Source organism: Aulonocara sp. 'chitande type north' Nkhata Bay, linkage group LG17 (assembly GCF_057382095.1).
Source record: "Aulonocara sp. 'chitande type north' Nkhata Bay isolate Kocher_YH1m ecotype deep benthic linkage group LG17, A_spYH_male_GT1.1, whole genome shotgun sequence".
NCBI classification, from domain to species: Eukaryota; Metazoa; Chordata; class Actinopteri; order Cichliformes; family Cichlidae; genus Aulonocara; species Aulonocara sp. 'chitande type north' Nkhata Bay.
In genome coordinates this window covers 21,275,571-21,293,198 of record NC_141360.1, presented here as the reverse complement: position 1 = coordinate 21,293,198, position 17,628 = coordinate 21,275,571, and the positions used below count along the sequence as shown (strand labels likewise).

The window sequence follows — 17,628 nt, the reverse complement described above, 5'->3', positions numbered from 1 at the left end:
GGTCTTATTCTTTTCTGAACTATACCTGCTTCCTTTAGGCTCTACTTTAAAAACGGATGTCATTCTATGCAGACGATACTCTATTACGTTTACTAGTAAAGTTGAAGACCTAGCAATTGGTTTTACATTGTTTAGGGGCCCTAAACATCTGGATGTCCATAAACCTTAACAGCAAAACTGAGGTTCTGTTATTTGTTAGTTCAGACATTGCCTGTGCTCCTGATTGAAACACTATACTTGTCACGGTTCTGGGTCCGTTGGACCCAGTATTTTGAGTTTATTATGTTTTGGTTTATTTCTGCTTCATGGATTGTTTTCTTCTCGTAGTGATGATGATGATTATTATTTCTTGTTTCTGTTTATCCGTGCTTAAGGATTTGTTCTCAGTTATATCTCACGTTTAGTTTAGTTCAGATTCCATGTGTCATTCTGTCTGTCTCTCAGTGTAAAGTCTGCATGCTTGTTTAGTAATTCATGTTTCCTGTTTTATTGTGAAAGTCTTTGTCTTATGTTAGTGTGTGCAGCTTAGCTCCCCCGTCTTGTTAGCCCTGATCTCTCCCAGCTGTGTCTCCCTCCTGTTGCCGATTCCCCCGTTACTACCCTGTGTATATAAGCCCTGTGTTTTCCCATGCTCAGTGTCGCGTCGTACCCTCAGAATTATGCCTGTGTGTCCTTGGTCTCAGTGTTCCATCCTCACTCCATGTTTGTTTTTCTGCCAGCAATAAAGCTGAGGTTTTTTTGAGTTTCAATTCTGTGTTCGAGTCCTGCATTTGGATCCTCATCTCTGCCTGCCCGCACACAGAGCCCTGACAGAACGACGCGACCAGTAATGGATCCAGCGGACTCACCGTGGAAGCGCAGCTCCCGTTTTGACGGGACTCGGCTAGCGCTTGGAGGGCCTCCGTGCTGCCGTTCCTCGCTGGCAGCCTACCCTTCGGCCCACTCGTCTGCTTCCTCCCCGCGGACGCCCAGGTCTCGCAGAAAACGCTCCAGCCGGTCCCGGGAGGATTACTACGAGCCTGCAAGCAATCAGCTCACGCCTGCACAAGCCTTTTACAAGATGTTAGGGATTATTATCGTGCCACCTGACTCACCCAGCATTTCCACATCACAGCAGGAGCAGCCACAGCAGAGTCCTCCCTCGTCACATTCCGCCAGCGCCGCTCCCTCTTCAACAGGGAGGCAGCGAACACGCAGCCAGCACTCACAGCTCCAGCAGGAGCCTGGGATTCAGCTTAAACAACCGCCTAGGGTGAGTGACAGAGTCTCCCTTCATTCGCCTTTTTTGTCAAGGGATAGACAGACTGTTTCCCCCAAAGCTGCGAACGCCAGCTACATGAACACTACAGCTCGTGTTTCTCCGGTTCGGGAAAATAAGAGTTTTCGTTTTAAGAATGACTATTTTCCCATTGGTTCAGAAGACTGTGCGCCTGATGTTTTTTCAGATCAAGGAGTTAAGACTGTTCCGTCTGGATCTGTTTATTCTGGAGCTATGTTTATTCAGTCAGCTGCCCGTCCGCTTTCAGCTCAGTCCCCTGCTCAGCAGCCGTCTGTAGCTCAGTCTCCAGTGTCACCTGCTCAGCAGCCACCTGTAGCTCAGTGTCCTGTGTTTCCTGCTCAGAAGCCGCCTGTAGCCCAGACACCAACTCCACCACCACCACTTTGGCCTCAAGCTCAGTCAGCCGCCCGGCCTCAAGCTCAGTCAGCCGCCCGGCCTCAAGCTCAGTCAGCCGCCCGGCCTCAAGCTCAGTCAGCCGCCCGGCCTCAAGCTCAGTCAGCCGCCCGGCCTCAAGCTCAGTCAAATCAATCTAAAAGGAACTGTGTTTCATCAGTTTGTTCTAAGCAGAGCAACAAACCTCATGATAATGTAATCATTCCTAAAAAGCTGGCCAGTTCAGAGACTGTGACGCGCTCCAGGGCCTCCCCAGAGGCTGAGTTTCAGCCCTCAGCCTACTCTGGACCCCTGGAGGCTAGGAACCCAGCTGAGGACTGCACCCGGCTGTCACTGCCTGAGCAGAGTCAATGCTCTGGGCGGCTGAAGTCTGCTATGTGTTTGCCAGAGGCCCGTGCGCCTGCTGGTCCTGTTCTGTCCCTGCCAGAGGCCCGTGCGCCTGCTGGTCCTGTTCTGTCCCTGCCAGAGGCCCGTGCGCCTGCTGGTCCTGTTCTGTCCCTGCCAGAGGCCCGTGCGCCTGCTGGTTTTGTCCTGTGTGTTCCAGGGGCCCCTGTGCCCACTGGTCCTGAGACTGTTCTCGCTGGAGGGCCCGAGGAGCCCGTCCAGCCTCCTTCCTCGTCAGCTGGGGGGCCCGAGGAGCCCGTCCAGCCTCCTTCCTCGTCAGCTGGGGGGCCCGAGGAGCCCGTCCAGCCGCCTGCCTCGTCAGCTGGGGGGCCCGAGGAGCCCGTCCAGCCTTCAGCTGCGGTCTCATCATCCTCGCCCGCTGCGGTCTCATCATCCTCGCCCGCTGCGGTCTCATCATCAGCATCATCATCAGCATCATCATCCTCGTCTGGTCCAGCCTCTGCGTCTTCATCCTCGTCTGGTCCAGCCTCTGCGTCTTCATCCTCGTCTGGTCCAGCCTCTGCGTCTTCATCCTCGTCTGGTCCAGCCTCTGCGTCTTCATCCTCGTCTGGTCCAGCCTCTGCGTCTTCATCCTCGTCTGGTCCAGCCTCTGCGTCTTCATCCTCGCCAGCTGCAGCCTCTGCGTCTTCATCCTCGCCAGCTGCAGCCTCTGCGTCTTCATCCTCGCCAGCTGCAGCCTCTGCGTCTTCATCCTCGCCAGCTGCAGCCTCTGCGTCTTCATCCTCGCCTGGTCCAGCCTCTGCGTCTTCATCCTCGCCAGCTGCAGCCTCTGCGTCTTCATCCTCGCCAGCTGCAGCCTCTGCGTCTTCATCCTCGCCAGCTGCAGCCTCTGCGTCTTCATCCTCGCCAGCTGCAGCCTCTGTCTTCATCCTCGCCAGCTGCAGCCTCTGCGTCTTCATCCTCGTCTGGTCCAGCCTCTGCGTCTTCATCCTCGTCTGGTCCAGCCTCTGCGTCTTCATCCTCGCCAGCTGCAGCCTCCGTGTCTCCACCCATGCCGTCGCCTGGTCCGGCTCCGGCTTCAGCATCACCCACGCCTGCTCCGGCTCCGGCTTCAGCTTCGCCTGGTCCGGCTCCGGCTTCAGCTTCGCCTGGTCCGGCTCCGGCTTCAGCTTCGCCTGGTCCGGCTTCGCCTTCAGCTTCACCTTCAGCTTCGCCGGGTCCAGCCTCCGCGTCTCCATCCTCGTCTGGTCCAGCCTCCGCGTCTCCATCCTCGCCAGCTGCAGCCTCCGCGTCTCCATCCTCGCCAGCTGCAGCCTCCGCGTCTCCATCCTCGCCAGCTGCAGCCTCCGCGTCTCCACCCACGCCTGGTCCGGCTCCGGCTTCAGCATCACCCACGCCTGGTCCGGCTTCGCCTTCAGCTTCACCTTCAGCGTCGTCTGGTCCAGCTCCCGCGTCCTCATCCTCGTCTGGTCCAGCTCCCGCATCACCAGCTTCGTTTGGCCCCGCCTCTGCATCAGCCTCACCTGGTTCAGCCTCTGCATTCGCTTCAGCGTCGCCTGGCCCAGCTTCGGCTTCAGCCTCTGCCTCATCTGATCCAACCTCCGCTTCGCCTGGGGCTGCAGGGGCCACGCAGCCTTCGGGTCCCCTCCTACCACCTCCACATTGTCGGTCATCTGCCAGGCCGCTTGTTGGGCATCATCACCACCGTGGCCGCCCTCCGGACTTCTGTTGCCGCCACTGCCTTCCGCGTGGCCGGCCTCCAGGCTTGCATTCCCGCCGCCGTTGCCATCCGCACGGTCGGCCCCCAGAACTGCTTCCTCGCCGCCGTTGCCATCCGCACGGTCAGCCCCCAGAACTGCTTCCTCGCCGCCGTTGCTGTCCGCACGGTCGGCCCCCAGAACTGCTTCCTCGCCGCCGTTGCCGTCCGCACGGTCGGCCTCCAGAACTCGTTTTGTTTTTGATATGCTTTCCTGCGTTTTTTGGACTCTGGTGCTCCTTGTTTTTTTTTTTTTTTTGCTTGGGCCTGTCCCTCCATCCTGGACCCCCTCCGCCCGCCCTGGCCTGGTGCTTTGTTGTGCTTTTGTTGTTTGGGGCTGTCGGGAGCCAGCCCTTAGAGGGGGGGTACTGTCACGGTTCTGGGTCCGTTGGACCCAGTATTTTGAGTTTATTATGTTTTGGTTTATTTCTGCTTCATGGATTGTTTTCTTCTCGTAGTGATGATGATGATTATTATTTCTTGTTTCTGTTTATCCGTGCTTAAGGATTTGTTCTCAGTTATATCTCACGTTTAGTTTAGTTCAGATTCCATGTGTCATTCTGTCTGTCTCTCAGTGTAAAGTCTGCATGCTTGTTTAGTAATTCATGTTTCCTGTTTTATTGTGAAAGTCTTTGTCTTATGTTAGTGTGTGCAGCTTAGCTCCCCCGTCTTGTTAGCCCTGATCTCTCCCAGCTGTGTCTCCCTCCTGTTGCCGATTCCCCCGTTACTACCCTGTGTATATAAGCCCTGTGTTTTCCCATGCTCAGTGTCGCGTCGTACCCTCAGAATTATGCCTGTGTGTCCTTGGTCTCAGTGTTCCATCCTCACTCCATGTTTGTTTTTCTGCCAGCAATAAAGCTGAGGTTTTTTTGAGTTTCAATTCTGTGTTCGAGTCCTGCATTTGGATCCTCATCTCTGCCTGCCCGCACACAGAGCCCTGACAATACTGAATCCTTAGTAAAGTGCTTTAGTGTGACTTTAGACTAAAATAGACCCGCAGGCTCTCAACGTCCTGAAGGGAAAAGTAAACAACCCTTCTAAAAGTAAAAAAGGTAAAAGATAAACTCTAGGCAAATAACTCTAAAAGTCAGTACTGGTATTTAACTTGACTTGAGAGGGCTTGTCGTGTTTTTGTGCAAACAAACTGCCCCTGAACTAAACATCTGCCCTTTTATAGTGGATATTTTGGCATCAGAAGCCATAATTCAAACCTTTTATGGAAAGGTCTACAGATATATGACAACATTTCATAATTCACAGAATCCATGTACAAAAAAAAAAATCATAAATTGCAAATATGACCTTAATCTTAATTCAGGTCTGTATTATGTTCCTAATTGGTGTCCGTTTTTAAAGTATTTCTGTCATTGGTTGATACAACCATTTACTCCTGGTACAGGACTTACACAATGCAGTGTACAACACAAAGTCATCTGTTTCTAAAAGGGTTTTAAAACAAGGATCTCAATCTTATTGTTAAGAAATATGTTATTGTAACCCTGATTAACATAGCTGTCAATAAATAAAAGCCTGTTAGTAAAAACAGTCATAAGAAATATATTACAGGTGATAAATAGTCAATAAATAGATCATAAAGGTTAAACTTGCTAATTCATGGTGTTTTTATGTTAAGTCAGGTAAGATGGCTAAAATATGTGTTCAGACTCTTATTGTGAAAGGGCACGCTGCAGCGTGACTCCTGTGACCAGCCACACCCAACCGGGTTGTTCCTTCCTTTTGATGCTGTAGAGCATATGTGTCAAACTCTGGCCCGCGGGCCAAATTTGGCCCGCAGCCTAATTACATTTGGCCCGCGAAGCCATACCAAATTACTATTAGAGCTGGCCTACCGGTATTATACAGCTAATATATATATTGTTTAGTATTAAGCTTTGCTTGTTCCATATTCAGTTTTTCAGCAAAACTTGTTTGAGTCCATAAGAAGAGATTCATTCTTAAATCTGGAGGAAGATTTTTTTTTTTCAATAAATATTAATGTTAGCCCGCGACCTTGTTCCAGTTTTAAATTTTGGCCCACTGTATATTTGAGTTTGACACCCCTGCTGTAGAGGGAGAAATGCAGACAGTCCTTGCGGAGCTGCTGCCTAAACAAGTGAAAAAAATATTCAAAAACAAGCCAGAAGTCTACATAAAGCCATTTTTGTACTCTGGAGAATGTATTTTGGTCTTTCCAACCTGTCCTTGCCTTAGTGACATTCTGAACATAACTGAACGGGACTTGGCCATTAAGGTTTGGATTGGGAAATGCCGAGCTAAAATCAAAGCTTGATTCGCTGAGCAAGAAACAAGATGGTGAGCCACCAACAGACCGATTGAACTGTGCTGAGCAGGAAACGGGAAAAGCGCCCCCTGCTGGATGTTGCGCTCTTTCGCTGAAAAAAAAAAACTGGTAGGATTAATCCATACACCTCTGCAAAAGAACAGTTGACTCTCAAAGCACCGGATAAGCATTCAGAGTAATTCTGGGATTAATAGTTAAAGGACACAGAGACAACTTTTCTTTTTTTGATTGTTTGTTTGTTTAAGGGGTTATTCAGCCTTTTGCTGAATTGTTTTCAGTTTTTTTTTACATTTTTTTGTTCTTTGTAACTTATTTTCTGGTCTGTGGTCTTTATTACACGCTACACTCATTACTACTCTAGTAGTCGAACCTAGCTGGTCCTAGTGTACTGTAACGAAGTTTTACATTATGATTACCACATTCATGAAGTTCACCACAATTCAGCATTATGGTTCATGTTTCAGTTTTTTCACATTCTCAGAGAAAAGAAAAAATCTGCCCACACATGTTTTAGATAGATGGAATAAAACTGAATAGTTTGTCGATCAATGGCAGTTTTTACCATATCTGATATTTATCAGATGTCTTTTGATGACCTGCAGGTATACACAAATGCTTCCATGCAGTTTCTACAACTGATTTCTATTCAGGTCTAAATTAATGGTCTTTTATTGGATCTGAACTGCTGTCTTCAAGGGAAAAGTCCTGAGATTTTTTTTTTATATCCACTTTAAAGGCAAATGTCTTCAGCCTTAAAGGAAATATAGTTTCTATTTTCTTTGTACAGATCCTACCCTGCACTAGACTTTGAAAAATGAAGGTAGAGAGGAGCCCAGCTTGTTAAATGTTATACCAGAGGACCTTAACCAAATGGCAATATGAGACAAGTTAGGAGTATAAATCCTCTCATTAACTAAAATGCCAAACAGCAGACGATCTATAAGAAATTTGAGTAAAGTTCTAGTATTGCCCTTTCATAAATCTGACGGAGAAGTAGAGCTAATAAAAAAAGGTTAAAATCAATTCAGCAAATAGATCTTCAAACACCTGGAAAATGTAGACAGGTTCAGTTTTTTTCTTTCCATCTCTCATTGCTTCTTCCATTTTGTTTCATCCCTCTTCTCTTCCCATTCTTCCCTCCATCTCAGCCACTCTGAAAATCAGACTTTCACACCTGAGTGAGCAAAACGTTTCTGCTACATATCGGCAATCAAAGTATATTTTCCCTGGTAAAAGCGCAGCTCCTTGTTATCTTTGTGCTTGCTGTTGTAAATGTTAATGGGTCCTTCAGGTAATACTCAGTGGGAGCAGGAGCAGCTTTTGTGTTGCTCACAGTGACTGTTTTCCTCCACTCTACCCTGCAGAGTGCTCTGTTATGTAATGTCTCCTCGGGTTGGTCCTCAGGTTTCTTTCAGGACCGATCTGATCAAGGATGTTCTGTGCTTCTCCGATTTAGGCTCGACTTTTGGGAAAAAGTAGAAATTGTTTGTTCGATTAGAGCAGCAGGAGACTTTGTCCTGAAATAACTTGGGGTCAACACTTTGATCATTTCCAGTTTTTGTCCTGAGTGGAGCCACTGTCCTTCCACACAGAACAATGCTGAGGCTACATTCTTCATCTGGAAGTAGAAGTGAGGTCTAAAAATGCTTTGGTTCCTGAAGACCACAGGAAGAGTCCGATAAGAATTGATTAATAGTAAGAGTTTACACACAAACACTGAATTTTCTCTGTCACCAGTTGGTTGATGAACATTAACTGCCCAATGATAAGGCATAGAGTCCATCTATTTCAAACAGAATCTAAATCTTTGTGAATCCCGTAACAGGTGTATTTTTCTATTAACTCTGAGGTGTCAAATGGGTTTCATTTATTGCAGCTTGTTGATGGATACCAAAAGTATTAGAGACAATCCCAAATGAATTCCAACTTGTGCTTCCAGTTCTTGTTTCAGTAATTAAAGGCCTATGCTGTACAATCATCCCACCGTGGAAAAAGAACAGTTCAACGAAATCATTAAAAACAAATTACCATGAGATATGCATGACCACAGCTGTATTTATGGCAGTTTAGGCAAATATGTAAATATGGTATATGTCACTGATACATTAAGGTGAAAACCATAGAAAGCCTTCAATTTCTCTCAGTACATTTGAAATTGATGAGCTGTCATGTGATGAATACCAACCAAATTCCATTAAAAAAGGCCTTTTTTACTCAAAAAAACATTTTAAATCCAACGAGTGTATCAGCAGTCTACATTTTGACATCTGAAAGTTAAGTATAATTTTAGTTGACAGCTGGAAAACTGATAAAAAGCTCAGATGTACTTTCACGGCCCTCTTGTATAATTCAGAAAGACTGAATGTTCCTCTGTAGTGAGAAGAGCGTCTGTGTTTCCAGCTGACAGCGATCACAGTCTGGCTGTTTTACACACCGAGTGATCAGAATAAAATAATTTGGAAAAAAAAATTAGCTTGACGTCCTGAATTTCAAATTCTGTTTCAGAGGCTGAAAGAGAAGGAAAAAAGCACAGCAAGTTGTCGAGTGAAGGCTAAGTGAGAAGCACGTTTTTACTTGTGCTGACAGTTTGCCTTCAGCCTACATACACACTTCCACCTTGTTACAATAGAACTGGCCTAAAGCCAATTAATCAGGCACTTCAGATATTGCCGTTATTATTGGAGGAGTCAGGAGGGGAACACCGTGTTAGTTTTCCTGGACTCGAGGTCAGAAAGGGGTCTTCGTACCTTTAAATATTTTTTTTTCTTTGGTGATTGTTCTTTAATCACGTTGTTGTGTTTTGTTACTCAAGTACTTGTCCAGCATTTCATTCAATTATTTTTTTTAATTCTGTTTAGTTTTCTTTCAGTTTATATCAAGTAGTTGAGTTCTAGTTAATTTTTTCACTAGTTTCAGTATTAAATTCTCTAGTGTATTTATCCATAGGTTTGATAACATATAGACTTTATACTCAGACAACTTTGAATTAAACCTATGGGAGAGTTCTGCAACAGCAAAGGTGGCAGCAGAGGCATAACTTCCAAAGGTAAAAATTCGACTGGTGATTCTATACATGCATATTCAAAATGACTAAAAACAGCCATGAAGAGACTCAAAATAAGCCCAAAGAGAGAAAAAATGGCTTCCTCCTCCACTACTGACAGGGCGCCTCAGCTGCTTTCACTGCAGCCAATAGCTGCAGGATGTGAGCGCTGTTTGAATCACGGCAGCAGAAAAGCTAATTCACTTCTTCTTCAGACCTGCAAACATGACTCAAGGTTTGCAATGTTGTGGCATGAATGTGAGCCAGTGAGGAGTGTTTTTTATGCTCTTTATAGACTGAGATATAAAAAAAGAGACTTCATTGACCTTAAATATGCTGGAGGAACCTAAATGAAGAGGTGGATGAACCAGCAGAAACGGGGTCCTATATTAGACTGCAAATGAATGAGTGTCTGGAAGTGTTTTAAAATATCACACTTGTCCTTTTTTTCTTGTGTTAGTCCTTTTACTACAAATCCTGTCCTGAAGCAAACAGCGATGTAGCAGCATCAAGTCTCCGGATCGACAGTTTCTCAACACACACATCTGAAAACTGATAGATGATCCAGGATAAATAAAAAATAAAAGACTCACTCCATGCAGTTACAGGCTTTTATCCAGGCAAATTACTCAGTTGTTGAATCAGTTGTTGATGAAAATAACTTACAAATTTACTTAAATGCTTCCAGATTTTAGGTTCAGAATATAATGTCAGTGCTCCATAAATGTATGTTCAGTCATAATAAGACAAGCCATCTTCTTACATCATTTTCTCAGGTGCTATGATACTGGCCTAAGATTGAAAACACACTTTCATCTGGATATTTGTTTGCTTGAAGCGGCTCTAATTGTTTTTCATGTAAAATCCACAAAGCTCAGTTAGAAGATTAAGAAAAGACCACATAATGTCCTAAAATCACTGCAATGTAGAATACTGCTCAAATGTCTTGAACCACCACTAATGTCTTTATAATTTGCTTTTAGGAAGTGTGACTTGTAATGTTTTTAAAGTGCTCTTGAGTAATAGTTGTTCAGAGTTTCTTAAGGACATTGACGGCTTTTTCATTGATTTTCAGTGTAGTCCTTGAACCTGACAATTTTCAGAGGACTAATAGTGGGAAACTTGGTATATCTCAGCATTGAGTGCAGTGTTCAAGTCGAAACTGTAAGACAGGAAAATACAAAAGAAGTACCAGGCCCAAAAACTATCTACAGCAGACAATCATTACCTTAAAGTCATGTGTGTAAGAAATAAGAAAAAACTGAAGTTGATCCATCTACTGTTTACTGAAGTCTCATTGGAAATGGTCTCAGTGGAAAGCAGCTATCAAGAAACCCTTCTTGAATAAAGGAAACAGGGAGAGGAATTCCAGAAGGAGGTCCAACAGTGAGCGTTTACAGCCATCTGTAAAAGATGGTGGAGGCTCTGTTATGGTCTGGCTACATTTGAGCCAGTGGTGTTGAAGATCTTGACAAAAAGGGATGGAATTATGAAGAAAGTACCAATAGATTCATTTTTCAGCATAACTATGATTCCAAACAGACTAATGTAATAAAGGCATATCTGGACAGAAAAGCACACAGTTGAACAATATCATTCATGGATTGGCCTCCCCAAAGCCTGGACCTCAACATTTTGAAGAAGTGTGGGATCAGAATAAAAGGCAGAAACATCCAAAGAAGAGCTTTGAATGTCCTTCAAGAAGCCAGCAGAAATGTTCATGAAGACTATTTTAAAAAAATTACAGAAAGCTGGCTCAGACAGTTCAAACTGTGCTGAAGAATAAAGGTGATCATATCAAATATTGACCGTCAAGTTTGTTAGAATGTTACAAACTCGATTTCTGTATGCTCTCAATATATTGTGTTTCTAGCAAAATGAGTGGTGGCTCAAGTCTTTTGCACAGTGCTATAAAACCGCTAAAAACAACAAAATGACCTCAGAAAAACTAAATATGTCTCTAAAAGAATGAAATGACCAAAACCAAACTGACTAAATGACAAATGACTAAGTAGCCTCATAAAAAACACCCCCCAAAAAATTACCACAAAAAGACTACAATGACTAAAATCAGAGTCAAAGCACAAAAAATAGCCAACAGTGAGAACAAAAAGATTAAAAACAGTCATAAAACAACTAATATTGACTCCAGAGACAAAACAAATGACTAAAAAAAGACTCCAAATGGACTCAAAGGGCAAAAATGATTTAAAACAAACTCAAAACAGTCTCATAACAGCTGAAAGTGACAACAAAGAGTCAGAAATGGCTAAAAGCAAATCCATCATCGCTTCAAGTGCAGAGAGGAAACCTAGTAATATCAAGATAGATTTACTCACCTATCGTCAAGAGTCCCATCAAACTTTTCCACTGTCCTTTACTGAGTTCGACTGGTCTCTTCTGGTCTTTCCTGATTCTGTTTTGGTCTGGGTTACTGGTCTGGTGATTTCTTTGGTTTCTGGTCCTGGGGCAGCCTGGTGCAGCCTGGGGTGCCTGCTTCCTGTGTCTCTGAAAGGTTTTGATTGGATGAAGATGTGGTGTAATCCTGTAGTAGCAGTCGGATGGGTGCTTTCTGCAGCAGATGGAGACCTTTATATTGTAGTGCCTTTTGTTGAACCCTTCAAACTATGAAAGATTTTGTGTTGTAATACTGTAGTTAAAGTGTAGTAATCCTGCAGGGGAGTGAGCGGTCTCAGGGTTTCAGATTGTGTTCTGGGAGCTGCCCTGCCCATCCTGTAGAAAGGGAGGAAGAGAGATGAGGAAGAGCGAGAGGAAGACGGGTGGGAGGTAAAGGCGAGGGAGGCCAGGATATAGAGGGGGAAAAGAAGGAGAAAAAACATGTTAGGAGATGGTGGAGCAGTGTGAATCAGAAGTGGGTCAGACACAGCTGCATTTCACGGAGGCCATTTCAGGTTCACTTAGTTACACAATATGAAGTTGTTAGCATGGCAACAAGGCTGCAAACCTTTTTTCCTTATCCACTGCCATGCTGGCAGAATTATGTAAAGTTTTACATATTGATTTATTTCTCAGTTTCTATTCTAAGCCGAGTACAAAGAAACGTGAACTGGCTGAGGGCCTCACTGCAGCAGCTGAAGCTCGTACATGCTAGCAGGGTTGATTAGCTGCTAGCATGTACGAGCGAGCCAGTGCATGGACTGCAAACTGACACTCAAAGATAACCTTGAACCATGAGACTTAGCATCAGGGAGCCAGTCGCCAATTATTTTACTCATTAAGTATTTCTCTATTACATTTGGTAAGTAAATTCTGTTTTATTTTTCTATATTACATTTATAGAGCTATTTTACCATACAAAATGAACTCCATTTTTTTCCTGTAAATTTTTAACTTATTCCGCTTTTTAAAGTCTTTGGATTTAGAGCTAATTTAACTAGTTTCAGAGAGAAGATGAACTGCAGAACTGCACCAAAACCCAGCAAGGATTATTTTGAACTATAAGTCAAGCATGGTACTCTAGTAGAGTCCAAGAATAAGAATATGGAGCTGGAAATGAGCAAAAGGTTATTTCAACTTACACTTGTCCTTCTATTTTCTTAACCAGCAATCCAACAGTTGCTTTAATTCGGTTTATTCGATTAATTCGGCTACATGCACTGTTGGGGAGTAACGTAATACATGTACCGGCGTTACGTATTTAAGATACAAAATATGAGTAACTGTGTTCCGTTACAGTTACCTTTTCAAAAGGTGGTATTCAGAATACAGTTACTTTGTTGAAATAAATGGATTACATAGCGGTCTTTTCTTGTTTCATATATTAAGCTATGCTCTCTCTATTTTTGGTAACTCCACGCTGGTGGAAACCCAAACAACACATGCATGCCTTACCCAATGTCCACCTACTGCTACTCATTTTATATTAAGATTTAAAAATCTAGTTGGTATTGGTATGGTGAGTAGCCTTCAGTAATAGTAATGAATCACACAGCAATAGTACATTCATGTAGTTGTAAAAAGCATGATAGCTTATGTTAGCCTACTTGCAGGCAGTTGGTGGCTTGCTAATTGCTAACAGCATGCTAGCCAGCTGGTCTGTGTGGGTCTGTCTGTAAAACCGGAATGTGTCCACAGCAACGCAGACAACAGGAGGACATGTTGCAAACAAGAACACAATTTAAAACAAGTAAAGACAAAGATTAGAAGGACTTCCTCTGACTCACGCTTCCTGTTTCCTGTCTGGGTTGCCAAGGAAACGGATGTTTGCCAGGAAAAAGCTGAGAACCTGGACTTCACTGATAACACACAAACACTCACATTTAACTTCTATCTTTGTGACAGACCCTGTTGAAATTTCCTTAACTGCAACTTGATTTGACATTAAACCCTCAAAAAGGCATGTGATAAAAAGACAACCCAATGATGGTATAATAATAATTATTACATTAGTCCTCATAAAAACAGCTATACAAGAACACAGACATACACATACACAGCTTTTTAACATTTTATGCCCCATCACTGAAAATTTAAGAGGCAACCCAGAGGGCTGAAAAATGAAGCTGAAGAAAAATTGCAATTGCTCTAATGTCCACTTGAGGCAGGCTTCTTGAGTACCATATTCCCATATTTCTGCATAAATCAATAGATGGAAGAGGATATGACATTGTGCTGGTTTTGTTATTAGGAAGATTGTAAAAGACCTACTATATTATTCAAGTTAAGACGATTTGAAGGAAGAAAAATTGAGAAAAAATCCTGACCTCTGGGATTAAGACACAGATTGTGTTTAAATGCCTGAATGTAAATGTTAACTATAAAAACAGAATTCAGACAGACTAGACTCAGAATACATGCAAATTTGATATAAGGTCCAGAAGCCCTGTTATAGGATCATACATTAACCCTTTAAGACCTATAGAACCAAGTCCGCCAGAGCTTATATTATATTTTTACATGTTGTAGAGCCATTTTTGGGAGCATTTCAAGTTGCTATACATTAATACAACCATTACAGCCTAAATTGTAATAATATGCATGCATTACGTGCATAGTAATTACATAAATGGCAAAAAAAGTGCAATAAACTGCAAAAAAATTTTAAATCGTTTTTGTTTTTTAACATATATTTCTAGTTAGAGAAATTTAAGAGGCTTATCCCTCAAAACTGTAAATACAAAAAAATGGCACAAACTAGTTTCCCACCACAGGAAATTTATTTTGAGTGTCTTCATAGTTTTATTTTTGAAATACACCAATTTTTATACACTGCAGGAAAAACGAAAAGAAATATTATACTGCAAATTTGCAAAAAAGCAGCACATGCATCAAAATAAACTATTTCCAGCAGTGCAATATGAGTCCTAAGCATCCCAGAAACGATACAGAAAGTCATAAAGTCAAACATAAGTTTTAAAAACACCAGTATAAGCTCATGAGGCCCTGATGGTTAAAAAACTACATTTCCGCGAAAATGACGTCACTTCCGGTTTTGGGCAGGTCATGGCGGACATGCGATAGTTCACGCTGATGGACGTAGGAAGTGTTATGAACAGCTGATCGGATCGGCAAAGCGAGTTTCTGGAATATTATGTTTTTGTTGCTGCAAGTGCTTTTTATGCAGTTTTTGCAAAGCTATATGTGGAAGGAAACTGTGACCTAGGACAAGCTGATGGCATAAGATGTAAGTACAACTCCTCCGGTCTCATATGCAAAAAAAATTATTGCGCTAGCTCACGTGGTTGCTGTGCTACCGGGATTTAAAAATAGTTATGCAAAACGGAGCGTGCCCGCTCTGACCGGTTTTAAAGGGTTAATACTCACAGAGTAATAAAATGGAAAAAAAGGTTAACACTAAAAATGTATATTTCTTACTATATTTTTTTTTACTGATGCTCATCAGGTAAACACCAAGACAAACGCTACTGAAAAAGTTTAGACCCTCCCGCTATTCATCCAGGAATGTTGATGTTGTTTCCAGAGAATTAACTGGGCGATTGACATCGATTTCATCCAATCACATTTTCCTAACTGTAACCTGATTCTAACCTGAAACCCCACTAAACTCTGCAATAACATTATTACCCAATAAAATGTCCCCGCACTCACACTAGTTCTCACAGCTGAACAAGAACACATGCACATACACATATTCTTGTATATCTTCTTGAGGTCCCTCATTGACAATTGCTTTGATGTGACTTCATTTAAACCTGAACCATCAAACAAGCCTCTAAGAAAGCGAGGACCTGACAAAATGTCCTCAGAAGGTCAAACGCTTACAGAAGTCCTCACATTGATACCTGAACAAGAACACATCCACATATTCTTCTATTTACATCTTTTTGAGAAGCCTCATTGTTATTTCCTTAGCTGTAACTACAGAACAGAACTAAAAGTACTTAAAAAAAAAGGTCTAATACTCACAGTCCGAATAAACATGGACGAACAAGACCACATTAATTGTGTCCTAATTTGTATTTGATATATTTCACATCCAACATGAAGTATTAAAACCTGCTGTTACATTATGTGATGAACACATTACAAATCCCCCCCAAATCCTGTGTGGATTAAACGATCTTTGGAGATTTTTAAAAATATTATAGCCCATCACAACACCAAACGCAGCACAGCATGTACCCTATTTACAAGTGTTGTCTGTACATGTCTTTTCTGTGTCATCGAGCTCCATTGTTGTCCAAAAAAACCATCAGTGAGCTGCACTGTTGCTCAGAGAGAAAGACTGTTCCTTCTATTTATAAATGTAGACACTAGAGTTTATTCAGAGACGACTGCAAAGACTAACAGTAGCGATCACTTTCACGTCTAATTTAGGGTTATAGTTACCCTTTAGGCCTGTAGTGAGTTTGCATTGTTCGCCTGCAAATCAATCACTTCATGAATAATAACAAACAGGCGTCTTGTAGAGAAACATACTGGGATGATTACTGTGGGATTGTTTTGTTTTTCTGATGGCCTTTATGAACCACAGATTTGACAAAACCAACTGAAACTTTTAAGTGCTTTTAACGGTTTGAGTATGTGAAATCTGAATATAAGTAGGGAACACAACAGCTGTCCAGAAATTATGCCAAAATATATTGATTACCCTGTGGTGCTGTTTCCAGCAGAGGTCAAGAGATTAAAAGATGGATTGGGGCCCCGCATACTGTACATGTTTATTGGTGTGAAGAAAGGGCTGAATTTGAAAGTGAAGCTGTTGATTTACCTAAGCTCTGCTGCTACTCTTCCACATCGATAGGAGACAAATGAATTGATTAGGGCATATATCTGCGATACCTAATCGGCATCTCCTAGGTCATAGGTGTCAAACTCTGGCCCGCGGGCCAAATTTGGCCCGCAGCCTAATTACATTTGGCCCGCGAAGCCATACCAAATTACTATTAGAGCTGGCCTACTGGTATTATACAGCTAATATATACATTGTTTAGTATTAAGCTTTGCTTGTTCCACATTCAGTTTTTCAGCAAAACTTGTTTGAGTCCATAAGAAGAGATTCATTCTTAAATCTGGAGGAATATATTTTTCAATAAATATTAACGTTAGCCCGCGACCTTGTTCTAGTTTTGAATTTTGGCCCACTGTGTATTTGAGTTTGACACCCCTGTCCTAGGTGAAGGTGAGTGTTCTTGGCATGCCCTACTGGGAGGAAGACTCAGGGAAGATCCAGGACATGCTGGATATATTATGTCTCATAGCTGGCCTGGGAATTTCCGGATGAGCTAGAAGAGGGTGTAGGGTCTGAGTTTCTCTGCTTTGACTTGATGGATGGATGTTCAACTGCTTCTTAACGGAAGTGTCTAATACCCCAATCACATGGCAGCAGCTTGATGCTTCTAGGTATATAGAAATGGTGAAGACGACCTACTGAAGTTCGAACCAACCACGGGGAAGAAATGCTATCTTTTTGTCTATTAGGATTTTCCCATACAATCAAAGTGGTTATCTGCGTTACCCTATCTCAAACAAACACTTGTTACAACCAAAGTATATAAAAGAGCATCTCTGAATGCTTATGTCGAACCTGGAGGTGGATGGGTGATAGCAGCAGAACGACACACCAGATGCCACAACAGAAAACCGAGGCTATAATTCACACAAGTTCCAAAATTTGACATTGAAGACTGGAAAAATATTGCTTTGTCTGATTTCTGCTACAGAATTTTGAATAACTAAAATGAAAACAAGGATCCATCATACCTTGTATTTTCTGGGCACACTCTGTGCCCCTTAGTAGCAACTGTGAAACCTGTACACCCCACAGCCTACCTGATTACTGGTGCTGACTATGTCCATCCCTTTATGACCGCACTACGCCCATCTTATGATGGCTGCTTCCAGCAGGATTACAATCCATGTCATAGAAGCTCCTATCATTTCAAACTAATTTCTTAGTTAGCCTGGGACAACCAGATAACTCATAGTCCAGGCAGGTAGGTAGAACACTAGGCTTTTATTTGGCATAACAACAAGACCACACAGGACAGGTCTCCACGGCTCTACATGTGTCAGTTTCAGGTAGATAC

General features: G+C 42.9%; 2 protein-coding genes across 5 annotated transcripts in view; both read right to left on the bottom strand.

The window, feature by feature from the left end:
* shank3b (SH3 and multiple ankyrin repeat domains 3b) overlaps positions 1-17,628 on the bottom strand; it is an 88,215-nt gene that overhangs the window by 64,411 nt on the left and 6,176 nt on the right. For all 4 annotated transcript variants that reach the window (XM_086270146.1, XM_086270144.1, XM_086270145.1 and 1 more), the window contains exon 2: positions 11,458-11,851. The gene's annotated coding sequence lies outside the window, so the exon portion shown is untranslated. The remainder of the gene's footprint in view (positions 1-11,457; positions 11,852-17,628) is intronic.
* LOC147310032 (uncharacterized) lies at positions 1,497-4,606 on the bottom strand. The gene is made up of 3 exons (XM_086268279.1): positions 4,602-4,606; positions 3,043-3,892; positions 1,497-1,628 (listed from the first exon to the last, which is right to left on the bottom strand). Exons 1-3 carry the CDS (start codon positions 4,604-4,606, stop codon positions 1,497-1,499), a joined length of 987 nt encoding a protein of 328 aa, XP_086124405.1.

Bases quoted from the DNA above. Each gene is read 5' to 3' on its own strand.
- LOC147310032 (XM_086268279.1), bottom strand. The intron at 1,629-3,042 runs GCGAGGATGAAG...TCTGGGCTACAG, and splicing joins AGACACGGAGGCTGCAGCTG to GCGGCTTCTGAGCAGGAAAC.